Raw genomic sequence first — 19,997 nt, forward strand, 5'->3', positions numbered from 1 at the left:
TCTTCGTGCCCCAGTTCCCTTCCCTGCCAAAGGCCCCGGTGATGCCGCCAGAGGTCTCGCTCCCCCCAGCACTGTTGGGGGGCTGAGCCCCCAGGCCGAGGTCCCCCCGCTGTCCCCTGGGTGCAGCTGCGGCAGGTGGCAGTGGGGGGGCTGCCCCAGCGAGCACAGCGCGATGCTCCCCCACCACTTGTGCTGCTGCCCCCCAAGCAGCACTTGCAGCCCCCGGCCGGAGCGGCGCGCAGGGGAGGGGGAAGTCTTTCATTTTTCCATCTTCAAAAGATGAATGTTCACAGGGCCCCTCTTTTTTTTTCTTTTAAATGTCCATTTCCTTTTTTTTTATTATTATTATTTACAGAAATAGCTCGTGACTCATCAAAATCTTTTAGCAGCAAATGTAGAACAGTGGGGTCATTCAGAGCGAGCGCAGCACCTCGCCGCCCTCCCCGCCCGCCCCGCGCAGGAGGCTTTGGGGAGGTTATTTTGTTTAGAGATGTTGTGTGCGCCCAGCGACTGGGAATTACGCTCAACAGATCGGGGGGTGATGGCCGGGACCCTAAAACAACACGGCTGGGTGTGCACAGCGCGCTCTGTGCCGCGGCGCGGCCGGATCTGCAGCCCCATTCACGGCGGGTCGGCCGCGCCGCGGCCTGCGGCTGCCGGGGCGCTTTGTTTGCAGATTGCACGCATTTTCTCTTATTTATTTATTTTTCTTTCGAAACTGTGAAGGGTTTGCCGAGGGATAAATGCCGGGAATGTTGCAAAACCCCCTTTGAACTGCAAAGTTGAGGCTTAGTGCTAAATCCTCACCGGAGCCGGGAAGGTCAGCGGGGGTTTTCAGCCGGTTTAAGCTCTGGGGTGCATGGGGAACTGTGGCCCCGGGGGCGATGGGGACCAGACCAGCTCCTGCCAAGGAGCCTGAGCCGCGGCCGGGAGCTGGGAGCACCGGGAGCACCGGGAGCACTGGGAGCGCTGGGAGCGCTGGGAGCGCTGGGGTGGGTTTACTTTGGCTGCGGAGGAGCTCAGCACGGCGGCTGGTGCCAGGGGTTGGGAATGCGGGTCAGGACAGTCCCACACCTACAGACATGGCCTTGTTTTCCAAAACACAGCCGGCTCCCACAGCTCCCGGCCGTGCAGCGGTGCCGGTGCAGGGTGTGATCACTGCGGGATTCATTCGGCCACTGCGGGGCGTCCCCAGCCCCGCTCCTGCCCGCCCAGCACCCTGCTGGAGCTGCTCCGGGGAACTGTCTTTAGAGGGGACAATGCTGTGGGGGAAAATAATACCTGCTTTTGTGGAAAATGCTGGGTGCTCGGCATCACTGAGCAAATTGTAACCCCGGTGACAGACCTCGGCAGACTCATTCGCACCCCCTGCTCCCCTCGTCCCTGGGGTGTTCCAGTCCAGGGACGGATGGAGCTGGGGGCTGGTTCAGCACAGCTGGGCAGCAGCAGCACATTTGGTTTTCCAGGGCCCTTCATGGGACAGCGGCAGCGGGGACAGCGGAGCCACTCGTCCCACAGACGCTGCCCGCGGCGGATGCTGCCGGTGACATGCTGAACCGTCCCCATGACACAGAGCACTGAGGAGAGGTCAGGGAAGGCTGGGCCTTGCCAAATTCTGCCTCCTGCTTCTGAATGAACGTGGCGTGGGACAGGAGAGAGATCCCGACGGGAGGAGGCGGCGAGGAGGTGGCAGAGGAGGGCTGAGCTGGGGCTGGGGCAGCGGGGTGACCGGGACGAGCGGTCGGCACAAAGCGCCGCTGATCCCCACCCGGCCGTGCAGCCGCGTGGCCAGAGCCGAGCACGTGGCACCCAGGTTCCCGCTCCGTCCCCCAAGACAGAGCATCCCCCCCGAGACAGCCGCCCCCTCCTGTCCCGGGTTCCAGGCAAGCCGGGGCCGCTGGGTCCTTCTTGCATCGAGCACCTTGGTCCGGTGGCGCCCCGGGGGGAGCGAGGGTGCGTCTGCCCCAGCTCACAGGTGTTTTAACAGGTAAACAGGGAGGAATGTGCAGCGGCAGCGCGTGGGGCTGGCGTGTTCGCGCTGTGACTCACAGACACGGGCGCACCCCGCGGCCCCGCTCGCCAGCACCAGCACGGCCGGCCCCGAGCTTGGACGCGGCTCTAATGACCCTTGTGAAGGACAGCGGGGTCCTGCCAGGGCTGCGGCCAGAGGAGCCGCCTCAGGTGAAGGAAATCATCCAGTCGTTGGCTCCTGGTGGGGTGACCTGCGCCAGGGTGGCCCCCGCAGGGACGGGGTGTCACTGTGTCAATGGATGCTTCACCCTCAGTGACAATGATGCACAGAGAAAGGCTCTCTGCAGCTGGGAAGGGGGGTGCAGGGCCCTGCATGGCGCTGCACCCCCTGCTGCACCCTGCGCTGCTCCCCTGCGCCCGGGCAGGGAGCTCTGGGGCTCTGTGGGTGCCGGGTCCCGGTTGTCCCGAGCGGCCGCGCAGGGGCTGTGCCGGGCAGCGCCGGCAGAGCCGGGGGGGCAGGATGCGCCTGGCAGCGCCCAGAGGACGCGGCTCCAGCAGGAGGATTTTATGGCCGCTGAAGGGTGTGGACAGGAATGCTCTCCCCTGGAAGGATTATTTAAAAGGCACAAACCGTAGTGACGAGTTGGTTTTAAAACAGATCAGTTCTTGAGGTCTTGCACGACCCTCTCTGGCTGTCTGGCCTCTCACTGGCCTCAGGCTGGAGCTTCCGAAGGATCCCGAGCACACCGGGCTCCCACCAGTCCCACTTTGTGCCCCAGACTATGTTGTTTCCCCCCTCTCAACCCAGTTCCTTTACATGTGGCCACGGTGGTGACGTCTCAGTGCCTTCCCCTCGCCCCTGGCCACAGCGAACGCTGCCCACGCAGAGCGGGAGCCGCCCGGGTGGCAGCAGCGGGCAGGGAAGCTCTGAGACGTGGGGAGGCACCGGGGCTGTCCCGTGGGTCCAGCCCTGTTCTGGGAACCCGGAGCCATAGCTTTGCATTGCAAACCCGAGCTGCTGCCAGACCCCCGGCGTGTCCGGGAAGCGCTGACCAGGGGAAGCGGCAGCTCGCGGTGACCCCGGCCCCGCGCTGCCCCGCGCTGCCCCCGCTTCAGCTCCAGCCTCGCACTGGCAGCCGAGCTCCAGCTGAGCTCCAGAGTCACCACAGCCTCCTTTTGCACTCTTTGCAATGCCGCCTTTTTACATGCAGGAAAACATGGTGGTGTTATAAAAAAACAGCTTTGAAAATGTCCCACAGGGCCCTACATGAATCCTCGTGGGGACCCTGCAGGGACACAGCGCTGGAGCAAATGCCCGAACACCAGGTTGGGAAGTGCTGATACTGCTTGGAACCTCGATTTCACACCGTCACTTTGGGGCCGATGACAGCAACGACGCTGTCACCTCCTATCCCAGCGCCTCCAGGCATCGCCCTGAGGAGCCAAACCTCATTTACCAGTTGGGGAAACTGAGGCAGGGAGGCGTGGGTGAGACAGAGGCTTTCCAGAGGACACACCAGCAAAGTCGGGAATAAAAACACCCTCTTTGCTTCCTCGCCCGGGTGCAGCGTGGACAGGCTGGAGCTCCCACCGAGGGTCCCAAGCAGGGCGGTGGGTGTTTCCCAGACCCCCGTTACTCCCCCTAGAATCTTCGGGGGGAAAACCCACCACTGAGCCAAAAGCGCAGCACAGCTGAGAAACCCCGATTTCGAGGCTGGCCCTGGGAACAACCAACCTCTGCCTGCCCCGCGCCGCTCCCCTCCCGGCTCTGCTCCGTCCCCCAAAAGAAACCGCTCCCGCTCCCGCTCCTGCTCGGCGGGGCGGCCGCGGGCGGTTGTTTGTTTGTTCTCGCAGCCTTTTTTTTTTTTTTTAAGGAATTGGGAAAAAAAAAGAAAAAGACCCAATCCCGAGCCCGCGCCCCCGACCGACTCATTAAAGGTCGCCGGAGCGGCGGGGCCGGGAGCGGCGGGGGGAGCGCGGCCGGCGCTCGGCGGGGCCGGGGGATGCGCGGCGGGGGCGGGCGCGGGGCTGAGCGGGGCCCCAGGTGAGCCCGTCCCCGGGGCGGGGGGCGGCCCGGCCGCACTCAGCCTCTCTCCCGCCGCAGCCGCCGTGCCCCTCTCCGATGTCCCAGGCCAGCAGCCACCGGCAGAGCCGCGCGGAGCCGCGCCGAGCCGAGCCGGCCCCGCCGCCAGGTACGCGGGGCTCCTGCCGGGGGGGACGGCTGGGGACGGGGGGGGTCTGCACGGCCAGGGGTGCACGGCCGCGGGACGTGTGTACGTGTTTGTGTGTGTATGGCTGGGGGGTGCACGGCTGGGGGGGCTTGGGGGCTGTGTGTACACAGTTCCTGGGGGGTGCACCGCCGGGCCGGGGGTGCAGGGCTGGGGATGTGGGTGCACGGCCGCGGGGTGCAGGGCTGGGGGTGTCCCGCGGGGGGTGCATTGCTGGAGACTGTGCATGGAGGGCGGGGGGGGGGTGTCGGAGTGTGTGTGTGCGTGGGTGGGGGGCTGTGGGTGGGGGGATGTGTGAAGGAATGTGTGCGGGGGCGGGGGCCGGGGGTGCTGTGTGCGTGGCTCTGTGTGCTCGGCTGGTGGGGGGGGGTGTGCCTGAGTGTGTGTCCGTGTGTCCGCGCTTGTGCACGGCTGAGAGCGTGTTCGCGCCCCGGGCCGCGCGTGTGCGTGTCCGTGTGCGTGTCCTGCGCCTGGCGGGGGGAGCGCAGCTGGTGCCGGCGGCCCCGGGGGGAGTTCAGAGCACAAACTTTGCAGCAGTTTCTGAAACTCGGCCAAGTGCGCGGGGCCGGCGGGGCGCGGGGCCAGCCAAGCCGGGCTTAAAACCGCCGAGGGACGGGAGCGAGGGGCTGGGAGGTGCTGGGGCCCCCTCCCCACCCCACAGCGACTCCCCGCGGGGGCAGGATCAGGCTGTGGAGAAGGGGATGGAAAAGTTTGGGGGATCCTCTCTTTTTCCAAGGGGCAGATCTGAGCCCCTCGGTTGTCCAGATGTGCGGTGGCTCTGCCTGGGACGCCAGGACCTGTGCCGGTGTCCGGTGCTGGTCAGTCCCTGCCAAGGTTCACGTGCAGAAACTGCGTTAAAAGTCCAGATGTGAGAGAAAAAAATACTAGAGCAGGAAGCTGATGGCGAGAGGTGAAACATCCCGCTGGTGCTGTGCTGTGAGACCGGGCGCAAAGGGGCCGAATCTACCCCGGGAGCAGCTCCGGAGTGGCTGCCGGGGACCGCGGGCACGGCGGCGCAGGCGCCAGCTGAGCGCAGCTGCAGCGCTGCCCTTGTTGGCTTTGGCCTGGAGCGCGGCGGGGCCCGACTTTTGGAGAATACATCCTCTTGTTCTCTTCCCCCTGCTTTTCCAGCTGGATGCTGCCGGCTCTGCCTCCCGGCCGCAGTCTCAGCTGCGCTGTGCTGCAGCGTGTCCCGGCGCAGGGGCTGTGCGGAGCTTATTTCTCTGAATTTCCTCCCATCCACTTTCCTTTCCAGGCGGGAAACAGTGAACTGTTAATGCAGGAACCTAGTGCAAAAAAGCTTTTGCATGGGAACTTGCCACCAGGCCGGGTTAGGAGGAGCAGTGTGCACTATCTGCTGTATAAGCAAGTGTGGGTTATTTTAAAAAGTAGTTTAGAGATCTGTTAAATGTGTCGGAGAAAAAGGCTTTTCCCACCCTCCTCATTCCCAGCTCTTCCCGAGGTTACCGTGGGCCCACGGTGGGTGAACCCGCGCAGAGCTGGAGCCGGGGGGTCCCAGGACACCCTCCAGTTCTTCCTGCCCAAGCTGTGGGGGCTGAATTTCGTGACAAGAGAATATCCCTGGCCTGTCTCAGAGACCAGCTCTTTGATTCCACGTCCTGAGCTTTGAATTCTTGCTCACACCACTTCTTTCTTTCCTTGTTATTTTTCTGTTTTGGTGAGCAATGAATGGACAGGGTCCGGTTTGTCTCTCGTGCTCGTTCGGCCTCGTGACGTCTCGCTGCGGAGCCATTATCGCTTGGGCAGCGTCCAGTGGCTCTGTCACGCACCACAGAGCCTGGGAATTTTTACTCTACTCCCTTTCCGATGCTTTGCACATTAGACCAGATAATTCTGTAACACCGAGCCCGTGAAATAAATGGAGAAACTGAAGTGCCGGAGTGGTCTGGCCCAGGTTGGTGCATCATGGGCAGGGCCAGGTTGGCATTGCCCCGCTCGGTGTGATTCCCCAGCCCCAGACAGAGCCCGTTGCCCGAGTTTGTTTCTCGCCGTCTCTGCAGATGGGCCGTGCCAGCGCAGCCGCCTCCTGCCCCGCGGGGACAGCCGGTGCCCAGCCAAACCTTGAAATAGCCCCAGGTGGTTTGCAGAGGAGCCTCAGGGAGAACAGGCAGTTGTCTGCATGTGTGGAGTGGGGGGGGGGTATAATATTTTTTTGCGGAATTAACAGAAAACAGGAGAAAACAGAAAGCCCTTTGGCCGGTGACGTTATTTTTGTCCTTCCTTCCCTTTGGGGGAGCCAGACAAGGGGGAACAGGGACAGCGGGACAGGAACTTTCCTTCTGGGAAGGAAACTGATGTGAAGGTGCTGGAGGCAAATCCACCTCCAGAAGAAAAGCCTTTCGCTCAGGTTTGACTCCGCTCGCTCCCACCTCCCGTCTTTGCCTTCCAAGCAGGACCCACATCTGCTGCGTGGGGTCCCCTCCACGTCCCCTCTCCGTGTGCGTGTCCCGGCCTGGCCGTGGGCACCGGCGGCTCCGCGGCTCTTGGCTTGGGGGGCAGGGACAGGACACTCGCATGCTATGGCGTTTTTTCTTTAATTATTTCTGCCTGTTTCCAAAGCGTTTGCCCCGAGGTGTAACTGGAGCAGGAAGCTGTTGTGCGCTGCAGCGCTGCGAGCGGCTCTGCCCCGCTCACCCCAAACACCGGGGTCCGGAGCACCCATGGGTGCCCCGAGCAGGGGGGGCTGGGCAGCAGTCAGTGCCACCGTCACTCGGGCACCCATTCCTGGGAGGGGGGGCAGGAACAAGGACAACCCCCTGCAAGGTTGAAACAAAAGGGGCTTTGCTTGTCTTAGCACTGATTTTAGCGAAGCTGCTTGCAGATTTGCACACAAACATCCTGTAAGTGCGAAGGGGCCAAAAAAACCCAAACCTAAATAAACATTTTTTTAAAAAATGCCAGATAAAGACTTTTTGCACCAAAAGATTCTTTTCTGTTTTTCTTTCAAGATTTCTTGTCTGCTTATGAAAATACTTCATTTCTTTTTCTTTTCTTTTCTTTGAACATCAACAACAAAACTCAAGAAAAGCAGTTTTCTGGCTTTTCTCAGATGGTTCTGATTTTGAGCAAAGCAAAGCAAAGCAGGCCCTGCGGGGCTGTGCCGCTCAGCACCCCGGCGCCCCGGTCCCAGTCCAGCTCCCGATTGAGTTTCCTTGGAAAGCGCCTGCTGGAGCCCGTGAGCTGCAGAAGCCTGAGCTGCCCCGGGCACTTCCCGCGCTGTTTCTGGTGCTCCGGAGCCCGGCCGTGAGCTGCTGGGACGGGCACCGGGGCTCCTGGGCTGCGGGTTTGGTGAGGGACGGAGCCGTGTCCGTCCTTCCCGGCGGCCCCTTCCCACGTCCCCCCACGTGCTGCCCAGGGTTGTACTGGTGGAAATGAGCTCGTGCTTGGCAGCAGGGGGGGGATAATTGGGATTTTTTTTCCCCAGATCCCAGCCTTCAGGCTTTGCTCACTGCAACCACGTGCACGCACGTTTTCACCCGTCTGCGCTTGATCTTCCGGCAGGCTTTGGCAGCCCTGGTGAACCTGATGTTTGACTTGGGGGGAGATCCCCCCTTCTCCAGTGCTGTCCCACTGTCTTTCCACGGCTGCATCCCCAGCTCTGCAATGGGGTGGATCAGGGAACGGGCAGGAGCTTTGGGAAGCGCTTTCCCCCCAGTCCCATCCTCTTTTGGGTGCTCCCCGTGGGTGCGCAGGCGGCTCCCGGCGCCGGCTCCTTGGGCTGTGCCCAGGGCAGGACGATGCTCGCCCGGTTTGGCTGCTTTGGGTGCCAGGGCCGCCGGCGCAGCGTGTTCCCCCCAGCGGCTCCTTCATCACGAGGAAACAGGTCGGCTCGCTGACTCCAGGAGCAATTACTCGCTCCACCCGATGCCTCATCGCCGGCCTCCTCGCCGCCGTCCAGCCGCGCTGCTGCCGCGCATGCCGAGCCCGCCGCGGCACAGGAGACGCGTCCCGCCTCGCCCGTGCAGCTGCAGCTCCTCCCGAGCTGCTCTGGGGTCTGTGCTTGGGAGAAACCCCAGCCCCGCCAGCGGGACGTTGAGCCCCAGCACTGCAAAGCTTGGGCTCCATTGCCGTGGGATGGTGCTTTGGGTAAATCCCTTTTACGTGCCTCAGTTTCCCCACTGGGCCGAGCCGTGATAAGGTTCCGCTTCAGAGCGTCTTAAGGCTGCAGCTGTGCTGATGTAAAATACATGGAGATTGGGTGATGTGTGCTGGGCGCTGGCTCAGGGCTGCGCGCTGGGTAGATCTCAGGATGAAAGGTGCTGCATAAGTGCAAATTATTATTCTCGTTAATAATGATGTCCACCAGCTCACATTTATCTGCTCTTCAATTAACTTTTTTTAAGGACTCTTAGCAGGTTAGAAAGACACAAATTTTCCCTGGCAGAGCCTGTGCTGGTTTGACCCGGTAAGGTTACACAATTACTGTACTGGCATGGTCCTTAATTAGACTCTCCATAATTTTCCCGAGCACAGCGATGTGGCTCCTTGCCCTGTAATTCCCAGCATCTCCTTGGATCTGATGGGCATCACGTCAGCCGCTTTCCAGGCTTCAGGGATAATTGCTGGTCCTTAAGGACACCTGGGAAGTCGCAGCATCTCCTGCATCCTTCCTCCGTGCCAGGCTGCACGGTGTGGGGATTTCTGTCCTTCTGGTCATCCTGCACCAGTTCTTGCTGTGAGTTTATTTCTTACTTTCCCTGACTGCGTTCCTGAGGGTTGTCCCCACATCCCCGTGTCCTTGCTCTGGGGGGAGCAGTTCTTCCGTGAGGGTTGCTCTGTGCCTACTGTGCTGCTTGGCTCAGCGGGGACCTTTGGGTGATGGGGTTTGTAGGGTCACCTTGGCACAGGGTCTGCGCCCCAAACCTGGAGTCCAGGCTCTTGTCACCGCCTGACCTTGCAGCTGAGGTCAAACGCCGAGTGTGGACGGGCTGGATAGATGCTGGTCCTGGCCTGTCTGGCCAGCCCGAAATTCTTCTCTTCCTACCCACCCAACGGCTATAAATAACAAATAATAACAACTCCCAGGCTGGCAAGCTATTTGGGGTTTTGTGGGTTTTTTTGCTTTGTTTTGCCTTTTTGCGTTTAGGAAGTAACTTTTCATAGAAACCAATGTTTTTATTTTTGACCGGATTCCGCATTGTCCCAGAACTGACCTGTTTACCCCACGCATGGCCCAGGTGAGCGGGGACACGCGCACACACTTGCCGGAGGGACGCAGAGCGGTGCTGGGTCTGTCCCGGGCCCTTCTCCTTCCCCTCCATCCTCCTTTTCCTTTCCCTGAATATCACAGAATCTGAAAACACTTTAGTGCATTAATTTCAGACTGAATGTAAATAAGCCATTTGGATTTTTCCCAGTTGAGCAAACTTTCAAACCAGAACTTTGCTTTCCTTTCCTCCAGCCTGGCTCGTGGCACTGGAAGGATTTGCCTCAGTGCCATCTCTTCTGCACTTGAAACCACTTAATCAAGCTCTAAAATATCCCTTGAATAGGTCAGAGAGGCACCTGATTGGGCCAGGCAGCACGTACGGGAAAACCAAGAGAGATTACATGCTCATTTTATCTGCATAAAACAGATTAGAAAACTCCCAAACTAAATATTGCTGCGGGGTAGCGTGTTGTTAATGGCAAACGCCTCGCTGGACTGTCTGTGTCTGTGTCCCCTCCGACGTTATCTCGTCCCTGAGCAGCCGTTCCTGGGGGATCAAAGCGCGAGAGATGGGGGGACGGGAGACCCTCCTGAGCGTCCCACCCCGGCAGGAGCCGCGACCCGCGGCGTTGGATCTGGCTGCTCTGCAGGTGCAGAAGAGCTCAGATCCAGACCCTTCTCCCTCCCTTTTGCAATGGGTTGACGCCACCTAATCCTGACATGCTGCTTGCTTGAAGAGCTGGGATTTGCTCCTGAGCTCATCAGCCCAAGCCTGGCTCTGGCCGCCGGCTGTCGGAGTGTTCCTGGCTCCGTGGGGCAGCGGTGACGGGCACGTGCCGGCGGGGAGGCGTCCGGCCATCTCCTGCCACCAGCCTTCTCCCTCTTCAGCCAGCGCGCTTGGCTATAGAGGGACAGATCCGTCAGAGATCCCAGGCAGATCTGCTGCATTCAGCTGCAGCTCGGGACAGCTTGGTGGACTTTGGAGCTCACTGATTTCGTGGGGCTCTTACCACGGGTGGGTTTGGACTTTGTGAATAGGCAGAACAGGCAGAAAACCTGACCTGTGTGCATCTCCCGGGCTTGGCAACCGGGAGGCAAAGAAAGTAGATCATGTATATCGCCTTTCCTAATCTCTCGTACCTTCCGGCAGCACTGTGATTTCTTGAAGCCTGTCTTATTATTTTTAAATGCCTTATTATCTCTGTTCTCATAAAGGAAACACGAGTCTCTCTCCCCGTGCTATGTTATCTTCATTTCTCCGGCGTATTTTACCAAGGGTGGATCTGCTCCTCCCTTCACTCTGTCCCCTCTGCTCAGCTTCATGTGGTTTGGGGAGCAGGAACCCTCCTGGGCTCTGTACCCCAACGTGAGGGCTGGCGGAGCGGTGGGGGCACGCAGGGCTGCACGAGGCAGGGAAGGAACCAGCTTACCCGCATTTCTCTCCCATGTATTTTTGTCTCTCTTCTGGCCAGCTTGTTCCAGTGGGAGTTAATTTAATTGCCATCTTCCTCCGCGCATCGCTGTGGTTGTGTGTGAGACCTCTTGTTGTGCAGGGTAATTATATGTGTGAAGTGGACACAGCCAAAACGAGCCATGTCTCGGTAGCCAGTGGGCCAGCACGCTCGCCATCCAGGCGGCTCCCGCACCCCCCGTGCTCCGCACCGCAGTTTCTGCTGCAGGGCTCGGTCCAGAGCTCTCGGCCATTGGGTTCACGCCTGCTTTAACAGACTTTGGATCAGGTGCTGGCTAAACGCCGCAGGTCTGACTCAGGGCGGTCCAGGTTGGGACATGACGGAGGCCGTGGCTGCAGCCATGCGGTTGTTATTCACCGATACACCACACCTATGTGCAAACACCTCTGGGAGATGACAGCCTGCTCTCTCCTCCTCTGTTTGCCCTGGGCTTTCCAGGGGCATGGGAATGAGTTTTCTCCTTTCTGGGGCTCATGTGCTCCCACCCTGCTTGGGGTTTGGAGCCAACGTTGCTGTGCAAGATTCAGCTGGAGCTGCTGAATTTCCTTTGGTTGAGCCCTAAAATTGCCTCCCCTGCAAAGGCGCTGTGCGTCAGGGTGGGGTTCCCTCCCCAGCAAACCCCTGTCGCAGGAGCTCCGGTACCCCGGGCTGGCTCAGCGTCCTGGGGAGAGCCAAGAGGACGGTCCTGTTGGGAAACTGAGGCAGAAGGACGAGCATACGGGCTGTAGCGGAGCTGGGAGCTGCGCGAGCATCGCTCCACACTGGTTGCAGCCCCTCGGCAGCGTGTCCCGGCTCCTGCCGACCCCGGGGTGCGGATGGGTCCCCCCACCTCCTTTGTAGGGCCTCTTGTTTTGTCCCTATAATTACACGTGTGAGGGCCACCTGCCTTCCTCCTGGCTCCTGCTTGTAGGACTCTTGTTATATTGAACATAACGAAGTATCTGAGGGCTCTCTTCCCCCTACCCGCCCTTGCCTGCCCGCATGTAGGACCTCTTGTTATAGCCAGGGTAATTACGGGGCCTTGGGCTCCCTCCCTTCGCCCAGGCTATAATTTAGTTTTATATAAAGTGCGGTCCAGCCCCTGTTGTGCAAGTGGTTGCTATTCCGGATGCTGGGGAGAGGGATGGAGCGGTGAGGAGGGGGCTGGCGGTGGGTGGGGGAGCACAGCATCGCACTGAGCACCCCGCTGCCCCCGGACACCCCGCAGCCCCCGGACACGCCGCCGTGGGGTCAGCCAGCCCCAGCGCTGGCTCTGCAGGAGGGGTTGTGCTTTCTCCTGGCTGGGTGTCTGCAAGGGGGTGTGCGGCATTGGGCCTGATCCCCATGAGGAAGAACACGGCTCTTGTTTGGGGCTTTGCTTGCCCCATTGAGGGGTCCTGCGGGGGCTGCTGCTGCCCCACAGCGAGCTGGAACCCGAGGGGAGGTGGCACCGGCTCCTGCAGGGAGGACAGTGGCCCTTTCATGGGAAGGGGGGATGAAAAACCCAGCCTGAGCCGCTGCGTGTAACCAGATCCTCTGGCTTTTAAGAGAAGGAATGTGGGACCTCAGGAAGGTTTTTGGGAGGTTGCCGCTGAGCTACTGGTGTCGCAGCGGGGTGAGCGGCTGCAGAGTGACGCAGCCCCCGTGCCCATCCCCAGGCACCCAGGACCCCTCGCAGGGCTCCAGCTCTTCTCCACACTGTGAACTCTGGGTTGCAAAAGCAGTGGGGATGTGTAGATGAATTATGCCCAAAATCAGAGTCCCAAAGCACCAACCAGCACCGTTTGCAGCAGCGGGGGCTGTGCTGTGGGCTGCTGTGGTTTGGGGACTCTGCCCACAGCTCGGTGCACCCTGGGTCGCTCAGCTCCAGCCCCGTTTCTCTTGCAGAGGCGGGTGAGCCCTCGCGCCCTTCGCCGAGGCCGACACCATCGGCAGAGCCCCGGCCGTCCGCCCGTCCTGCAGCACCGAAGAAGGAGAAACCCCAGGAAGATGATGAGCCCCAAAAAATCCTGACGAAGGGCCCCTGTCCCGAGCTCGCCGGTGCTCCCCAAGCTGTGACATGTGAGTGTTTCCCCCTGCCATGGCACGTGCAGCTCCAGACACCTATGGGTGCCCATGCTTTGGGCTTCCGCCACCTAATCAGTAGCAGGGCACATTAAAAAGGCGGGCAGCCATGGTGGGAAGCCGTCTCCTCCTTGCTCTGCTCTTTCCCACATCAAAGCAAAAGGCTTTAGCTGAGCGTGAGTCACCGGGAGCCCGGGAAAGCGAAGGGCGGCATCCGGCAGTGCCGCAATGCCGCTCGCTTCCCTCGTCCTTGGGATGGGCTGGAGGAGGAGGAGGGTGGCTGGAGGAGCTCTTGGTCAGTTCGGGGTCCTGCTGGGACCCCCTGGGGGAAGGAGCTGGCTGCTGGGGTGGAGCATCCCCCAAAGCTGCAGCGGGAGAGCGGAGCCCCCTGGCAGAACGGTCTCCGTGGTCCCAGCCGTTTGCTGGAGCAAAGGGAGGAGACGCCTCCCACTGGGACAGCTCTTGCTTCCGCAGATCCAGGACAAGGGTGAGGCTGGTGCAAAGCCTGAGTGAGCAGGGGATGGACGGGCTGCGCTGCGGCTCTGGTTCTGCTGGAGGCAGCGGTGAAGCCCGGCAGCACCTCCCCACTCCTGCTGCTGCAAACCTGCCCCGGGAGAAACCCCGGGGTGGGCTGGGAGCAGAGCTGGGGTCAGGGTGCTCTTGCTCCGTTTCCCATTGCAAGGTGGGAGAGCAGAGCTGGCAGATGTGGCAGACGGGAGGGCAGGCTCTCCGGGAGCCGCACTGTCCGTCCTTTCCCTGGCCCCCAGCCTGGATCCGAGGGGGTTGCTCCCCGGCTGCCCCTTAACGCGCGCAGCCATTCCCCTTTTGTTGGAGGCGAGCATGCAGCTTTCCCTTCCAAGGGGCGTAAAGTGGATGGATGCTTCCCAGCGGGGAGAGGGAGGGTGGGAACGGGGCTGCAGCCTCGGCAGAGCGGGCAGGCGGGGTGGGAAGAGGATGGGACGGCGAAATCCGTGCGCTGCTGACAGCATACGTGGAGCGAGGAGAGCGCACGTTTCCTCAGGCAGAGCTCAAGCCCTTGCAGAGCATCTGGGAGCTGGGCCGGCTGCCCACAGACATTCTGCAGGTCTGAGTCACGCTGCAGCCTGCTGCACCCGGGGGGGCGGCCCCGCAGCCCCCTCCCCAGCACTCCCTGCGGCAGCGGCGCCGGGGAGCGCAGACACCCCATCGGGCTGGCCTGGCTGCAGGGAGCCCCCTCCTTTCCCTCTCCTCCCTGGGAAATGGGGTGCAGATCCCCGCAGAGCATCACCTCTGGCACCCTGCTCCACCTAAGCCTCAGGTTGAAGGCGCCTCTTTTAGAAAAGCTTTGGGCTCCTGAGAGTTGAAGGCTCTCCTGAAAAATGGAAGCTATTTTTGCTGTCTTGGAGGGGGGATTGCTGGCCGCCTCTCCCTGCCACTCGCTGGAGCTGGAGCGTGATCTTGATTTACAAACAGTTTAATCTGAGGAATGCAGCGCAATGAAGAACGCTGAAGTGAGTGCGTGGCTTGCTGCTGCAAACGCCCCGAGAAACCCAGCGCTCGATGCTGCAGAGTATTTGCTGCCATCGGCCCCTGCTGGGCCGGCTGCTGCCACGGCCCCCGCCCAGGGACACCGCGGTCACCTTGGTGCCGCCCCGTGCTGCTTGGTGCCGGCTCGGTACATGCACTCGGGTACTGGCGGAGAAGGGTGCATGGGAATCCAGATCCCTCCAGGACCCTTTTTTGCGGGAGAACACATCCCATTTTATCCAAGTCCTGTTTTCCATGTCTCCTTTCTGCCCTTCTCCCACCTCTCTGGTTTCCAGCCTATTCTTCCTGCTCAGCTCCAGTTACTTGGAGTTCCCAGCACACGTCAAAGAAGCAGCGTTTCACCCAAGGCCGCGGTTAAGCCTTACGCCCCGCTCTGAGCCCAGCTCAGGCAGGCAGAGCTGGGTGCTGGGTCCATGCACTTTTGTTTTTTTAACCTCCATCTGTTTTATTTTTGCCAGCAAGGGAGGGTGCAGGACAGGGACCGTCTGTGCCCCCTCCACCCCATGGGTCCGCCCCGTGCCTGCCCTGCACAGAAAGCAGCTCCTGTTCCCAGCGGCCGGAGGTGCCTTTGCCCTCGAGCCTCTTGCCTGAATCATCCCTTGTTTACTGCTCTGGAGAAGAAAATCAAAATTTGGCCAAAAGACCATCAGGCAGGATTTTATTTGTGGCTTTGGTCGGTGCTGCTGTGGCAGGAGGATGGATGCTCCAACTCCCTCTCACTTGTGCTGGTTCCCAATCCTCTCATCCACTGCATGGACATGGGGAGAAGGAAGGACAGCAGCGTGGGGAGGGGGACAGCAGCGTGGGGAGAGGGACAGCAGCGTGGGGACGTCTCTCGTCCTCTCTCTGTAGCCTCCTTCCCTCCAGCCATCTCTTCTGCATCTTCTTTTCCATCTCCATCCTCTTGGACCACACGTCTCTCAGCATCACTCCTCCCTGGCCATGCAGCCACCCTGTGTCCGCTGGGACCAGGTTCCTGTCTGGTGACGGGGTCTGGGCACATGTTCCCCCCAGTCTGCAGGGAGGGTTCGGGGGGTTAACGTGCTGTTCTCCCCCCAGGCCAGCCCCAGGTGCGAGCAGCCCCGCAGCCCCCCAGCCCCTGCACCCACCTGCTGCAGAACGGCGCCGGGCGGGGGCCCGATCCGGGCAGCGCCAGCGGGGGGGCGGGGAATGGGGTCTGCCGCCCCCTCCCCAGCGCCCAGAAGCCCCAGCGCAAGCTGCAGTCGCATCACTCCATCAACAGCCAGAGCAGCAAGAAGAGCAAGGGCAGCTCCAAGTCGGCCTCGTCCCACATCCCTATTGAGGCGCAGGAAGGTACTGGCTTCCCCTGGGTAGTGGGGGGGACACCCTTCCCAGCCATTCTCCAGCTCAGCATCCCTTGGGGTGTCTCGTGTAGCATCCTGCCCCACGGCACCCCCAGATCTGGGCACCAGCTGAGCTCCCCTCAGGAGCCTTCTGCGGGGCAGGTGCTGACTGGGGGCATCTCATGTCCTCCAAAATTGGGCTCTCTTGGGTTCTAGGTATGTCCCGTGCAGCTGGGCACGTCCCTGGGTGTTGATGGAGGCCCCTGGAGCAATGCCTGGCTCCCAGCCCCTCTTTCCATCCCTTCTGTTAATTCCTGAGGGAGGCTTTCCACCTGTATGGGGGGCTGAGCATCCGTCCACTGGGCACCGCATCCCCCAGCCTGCCCGTGGGTGCCAGCGTCCCCCCCAGCCCACTCTCTGGCTGTCCCTCCACAGACTGCTGCGTCCACTGCATCCTCTCCTGCCTCTTCTGCGAGTTCCTGACCCTCTGCAACATCGTGCTGGACTGTGCCACCTGTGGCTCCTGCACCTCCGAGGACTCCTGCATCTGCTGCTGCTGCTGCAACTCGGGCGAGTGCGCAGACTGCGACCTGCCCTGCGACATGGACTGCGGCATCATCGACGCCTGCTGCGAGTCGGCTGACTGCCTGGAGATCTGCATGGAGTGCTGCGGGCTCTGCTTCTCCTCCTGAGGGGCTGCGCTTGGCGGGGGGCCCGCCAGTGGGTCCCCCCCAGTCCAGCTGGTCCCAGAGCCAGCGGTGGGGACACCCAGGTGTGAAATGCCAAAAGACTGAGCCCGGCGGAGGAGGAGAGCGACATCCCCCCTGCAAACCTCATCCTGGGAGCTGGTGAGCCGGGCTGGGGTCCTGCCTGGGGAGGGGTGGGTCTGTGGGAGTTCGGGGATGGCTGGCACCCCACCAATGCTCTACCTCCTCCCCACACCCGGCTGTTCCACTGGGGGTTGCGGGAGCCTCCTGCCACCTGAGCCGAGAGCAGGAGCACCCCCCGCGCCCCGCAGAGCCCGCAGGTGCCACCCCAGGGTCCCAGCGCTGGGGACAGCCTGTCCTGCCGCTGCCCCAGCACGGTGCTCTGGTTTACGCAGGGGTGGCCCGGAGCATCCTCCCCACCCCAGGACAGTGCCAAGCCTGAGCCCCCCAGGTACCCAGAGATGCCAAAGCCCTCAGCCAGGCTGCAGGGTCCGTGCTGTGGGGCGCATCCTGCCAGCCTCCCCTCCTCGGTGCTGAGGTCGGCAGCCACGTGCAATACCCCCAGCCTGGCCCAGCCCCATTTCACCAGCCGGGAAGCTTTTTCTTCACTGGTCCCTGTGGTGGGGCTGCAGCCGGGGCCGGGGGGAGCCTGGAGCTGTGCCGGCTGTCACCCACCCTGCGTGTGTCCCAGGGGGTTGGTTGGTGCCAAATGACCCTCAGCAGTTGTTGGCCCCTGTCCCATTGCCCTGGGGTGGGCTCGTGGCTGGGTGGGGGTGGGAAATGCCCCCGTTGAAGGGCTGGGGAGATGGGGAGGGAAGTGTCATGGTATTTTATTTTTTTTGTCCCTTTTTTTGTTACTGTAAATAAAGGTCTCTCTTCATTTCTGACCGATGGCTTCTGCATCGTGTGCTCCGCAGGGCACTCCCAGGGGAGAGCTGCTCGCAGCCGCGCCGTGACCCCGACCCTGTGCCGGGACCCCCGCCCCTGCGCCGGCACCCCCTGTCTGCAGGCACGGGGAGCAGGGGCTGGCACAGAGGCTGCAGGGCTCCTTTGGCCTTGGGGACATGGGGCAGCTCAGTGACAGCCCCAGGGTGTTCCTGCTTTGGTTCTTGTCCCAGGAGAGGAAATGCGTGAGGACTCCTTGTCCTTCAGTCCCGGGACGGGTCGAGGTTCTGGTGTTCTGTAGCCAAGGGACAAACTCTGGTCCCATTGCAGCGCTGTCCCCTGCTCCTCCCGGGGCTCTGTCCTGCGGTGGGACCCGCGAGCTGCTTCTTCTGCCCCAGGGACATGACTTCACTAAAGGAGGAAATAAATGACGCCAATTCCCGGCGGTGGCGCTGGGGTGGGCAGGGGTTGGCATGAGGAGCTGGCAGCCCTTTGCATTCCGGTGGCTTGGGCACTCCTGCCACCTCCCAGCCCTGCCGTGGGACCACCGCCTGTGCCGTGCTGTGCCCGTGGGGAACGCGGCCCCCCCCAGCATCCGCGGCCCCGCGGGGGCTCGGCCGTGCTGGCGAGGCTGCTGCCTGGGCTGAACTTGAACGAGGAGGGAAAAATACTTAAAAACTGAGGCCAAATGGGTCAGTTGGTCATGGCGACACGGGCTGGTTTGGGATCTGGGCTGCCTGCCCTCCGGCACTGCTCTTCAGCCATGAAACCTATTTTTAGTGGTGAGCTGAAGGCGGTCGGAGCCCGGCGCAGTGCAAGTGCAAGGAGGGGAAGAGGACGGTGTGCGCAGCCTTCCTCCAGCCCACGCACGGCCAGGAGGACTCGGGCTGGCGGGTTGGGGCTTTTGAGCCTTTGCCCTGGCACGGCCACCCGGGCTGAGCCCCAGAGCAGGGTCAGGGCTGGGATGCACGTCGCTGCCCACCCCGGGATGGATGGACCGGGGCCCCATCCGGCACTCGGGAGCTTTTCCTGAGGCTCTGCTCCAGCCCGTTTGCATCTTTGGCAAGGAGGGACGGAGGCGCTGGCCTTCCCCAGCCTGGCCTCACTGGCGGTGCTAATTAGGGAGGTTGGAGCTGGCAGTAACGAGCACTGCTGGAGTCTCTTAATGGGGAACAGATTCCCCCAGCGCGGGAGGGCTCTGCGGTCTGGCTGTGTCCTGGTGTGGGAAGGGTGTCGTGCAGACCTCGTGCACCCTCAGCACCCCACGCACCCAGCTCCCTCTCCTCCCTCTCCTTTGCTCTTTTAATGCTCTTATTTTTGCTCCAGAGGGACCAGGTCCACACGCAGCAGCTCTGTCCCCCCACCAGGACTTGAGACTCGGGGCAAGGCAGAGCAGGGCGGTGGGGAGCAGAGCGGGCTCTTCACAGAGCGTGATGTGCTGCTGAATGTATGTGATATTCACGCCTATAAATGTACTTTAGTGACAGCTGCCTTCGAAAAACGCAAATAAAATAGCAGTTGCCGGTGCAGGGCTACCGAGAGCGCGCTCAGCCCCGCAGGGTGATGCTCTGCAAACCCCCGCTCCGAGAGGTCCCACCAGTGCTCAGGGCACTGACGGGTAAAGCCAGAGGCTTTTCTGCCCCTGTCCCAAGCCTGGGGCACGTTCACTGCCCTGAGCAGTGCCGGCTGCTCCGCTCACGTCCTGGGTGCTCCTGGAAACCATCAGGATGGTTCTGGGCTGTGGGAATGATGGACCAGAGCAACTCAAGTCCCTGTAAAGCAAAGTTCAAGTCTTCCTCTGGATGCAAGCTGATGCTGGCCATCTACCTTGCAAACCACCAGGGAAGGCAAGAGTTAAACCCTCCTGCCTGGGAATTAATTAACAACAGATGTGCTCCAATTTAACTAATTACTCTCCTGCCAGCACTTGGTTTTTACAGGTCTCTTGGAGCTGTAGCACTGCGCCCATGGGGCTGCTGGCCCCCCAGCCTGGGCTGTGCTGGGCACCCTGGGTTCTCCTGCCCTCCTTCTTTGGCTCCTGCTTTGGTGTCTTAAATGAAACAATTCAATGAAACCAGCTAAAATTAATTAAATGGCCCAGATGCCCAAAATAGCCTTGCTCTGTTGTTGCTGTTTCTAGAGCAGCTCAGTGCAGGATCCCGCAGGACGGGCAGCGCGCAGACCTGGCTGCCGTGCGCGCTGCCTTTCCCACACTTTCTGCCGGCGATTGATTATGGATGGGACGTGGGATTTACTAATGATGGGAGCTTATTGTCTAATTGCTAATAGACCGCCAGGCCATCCCTGGGGCCACGTCCACGCTGCCCGGCTGCCCTGCTGAGCGTGTCTGGAGGTGCAGCCAGCGCGTCGCAGGATGTGCAGCGCAGGGCTTGGGAACCACACGGGAGCCGCAGCAGCCGGTGAGGAGCCCTCCTGCTTCGGGACCCCCTCACCCATTGCCAGGGGGTTTCTGGGCACCCTCTTTCTCCACCTGCTGTGGGTGCAGGAGGATGCTGTACGGGACAAGCCCTGCATCGCAACAGCCTGGCTGTGTCTCTGCTCCTTGGGCAAGGGATACTTTCCACAGCCCGAGCTATTTCTGTCCACAATCGCAATCGATAAAACAAGGGAGAGGATTTTTATTTTTCCACTCCAAATACTTTCTTCATCCTGTTTCCTCCCAAGTTCAC

General features: G+C 61.3%; 1 protein-coding gene across 3 annotated transcripts; it reads left to right on the top strand.

Annotated features, from left to right (window-relative positions):
* The first annotated feature begins 3,522 nt into the window (after positions 1–3,522).
* Positions 3,523–19,430, top strand: MDFI (MyoD family inhibitor). 3 transcript variants are annotated; one of them, XM_082068968.1, is made up of 5 exons: positions 3,523–3,582; positions 4,076–4,163; positions 12,708–12,881; positions 15,471–15,725; positions 16,151–17,309. In XM_082068968.1, exons 2-5 carry the CDS (start codon positions 4,094–4,096, stop codon positions 16,405–16,407), a joined length of 756 nt encoding a protein of 251 aa, XP_081925094.1. In that variant the 5' UTR covers positions 3,523–3,582; positions 4,076–4,093; the 3' UTR covers positions 16,408–17,309. The 3 variants fall into 3 exon arrangements, 2 of the variants coding, with proteins under 2 accessions (XP_081925094.1, XP_081925093.1); XR_014185687.1 differs by lacking the exon at positions 3,523–3,582 and adding an exon at positions 17,340–19,430 and having other exon boundaries at positions 3,924–4,163; positions 16,151–16,563; XM_082068967.1 differs by lacking the exon at positions 3,523–3,582 and having other exon boundaries at positions 3,924–4,163.
* The last annotated feature ends 567 nt before the right edge of the window (positions 19,431–19,997 follow it).

The sequence above is a fragment of the Streptopelia decaocto genome, assembly GCF_964273445.1.
Source record: "Streptopelia decaocto genome assembly, chromosome: 19".
Classification (NCBI taxonomy): Eukaryota; Metazoa; Chordata; class Aves; order Columbiformes; family Columbidae; genus Streptopelia; species Streptopelia decaocto.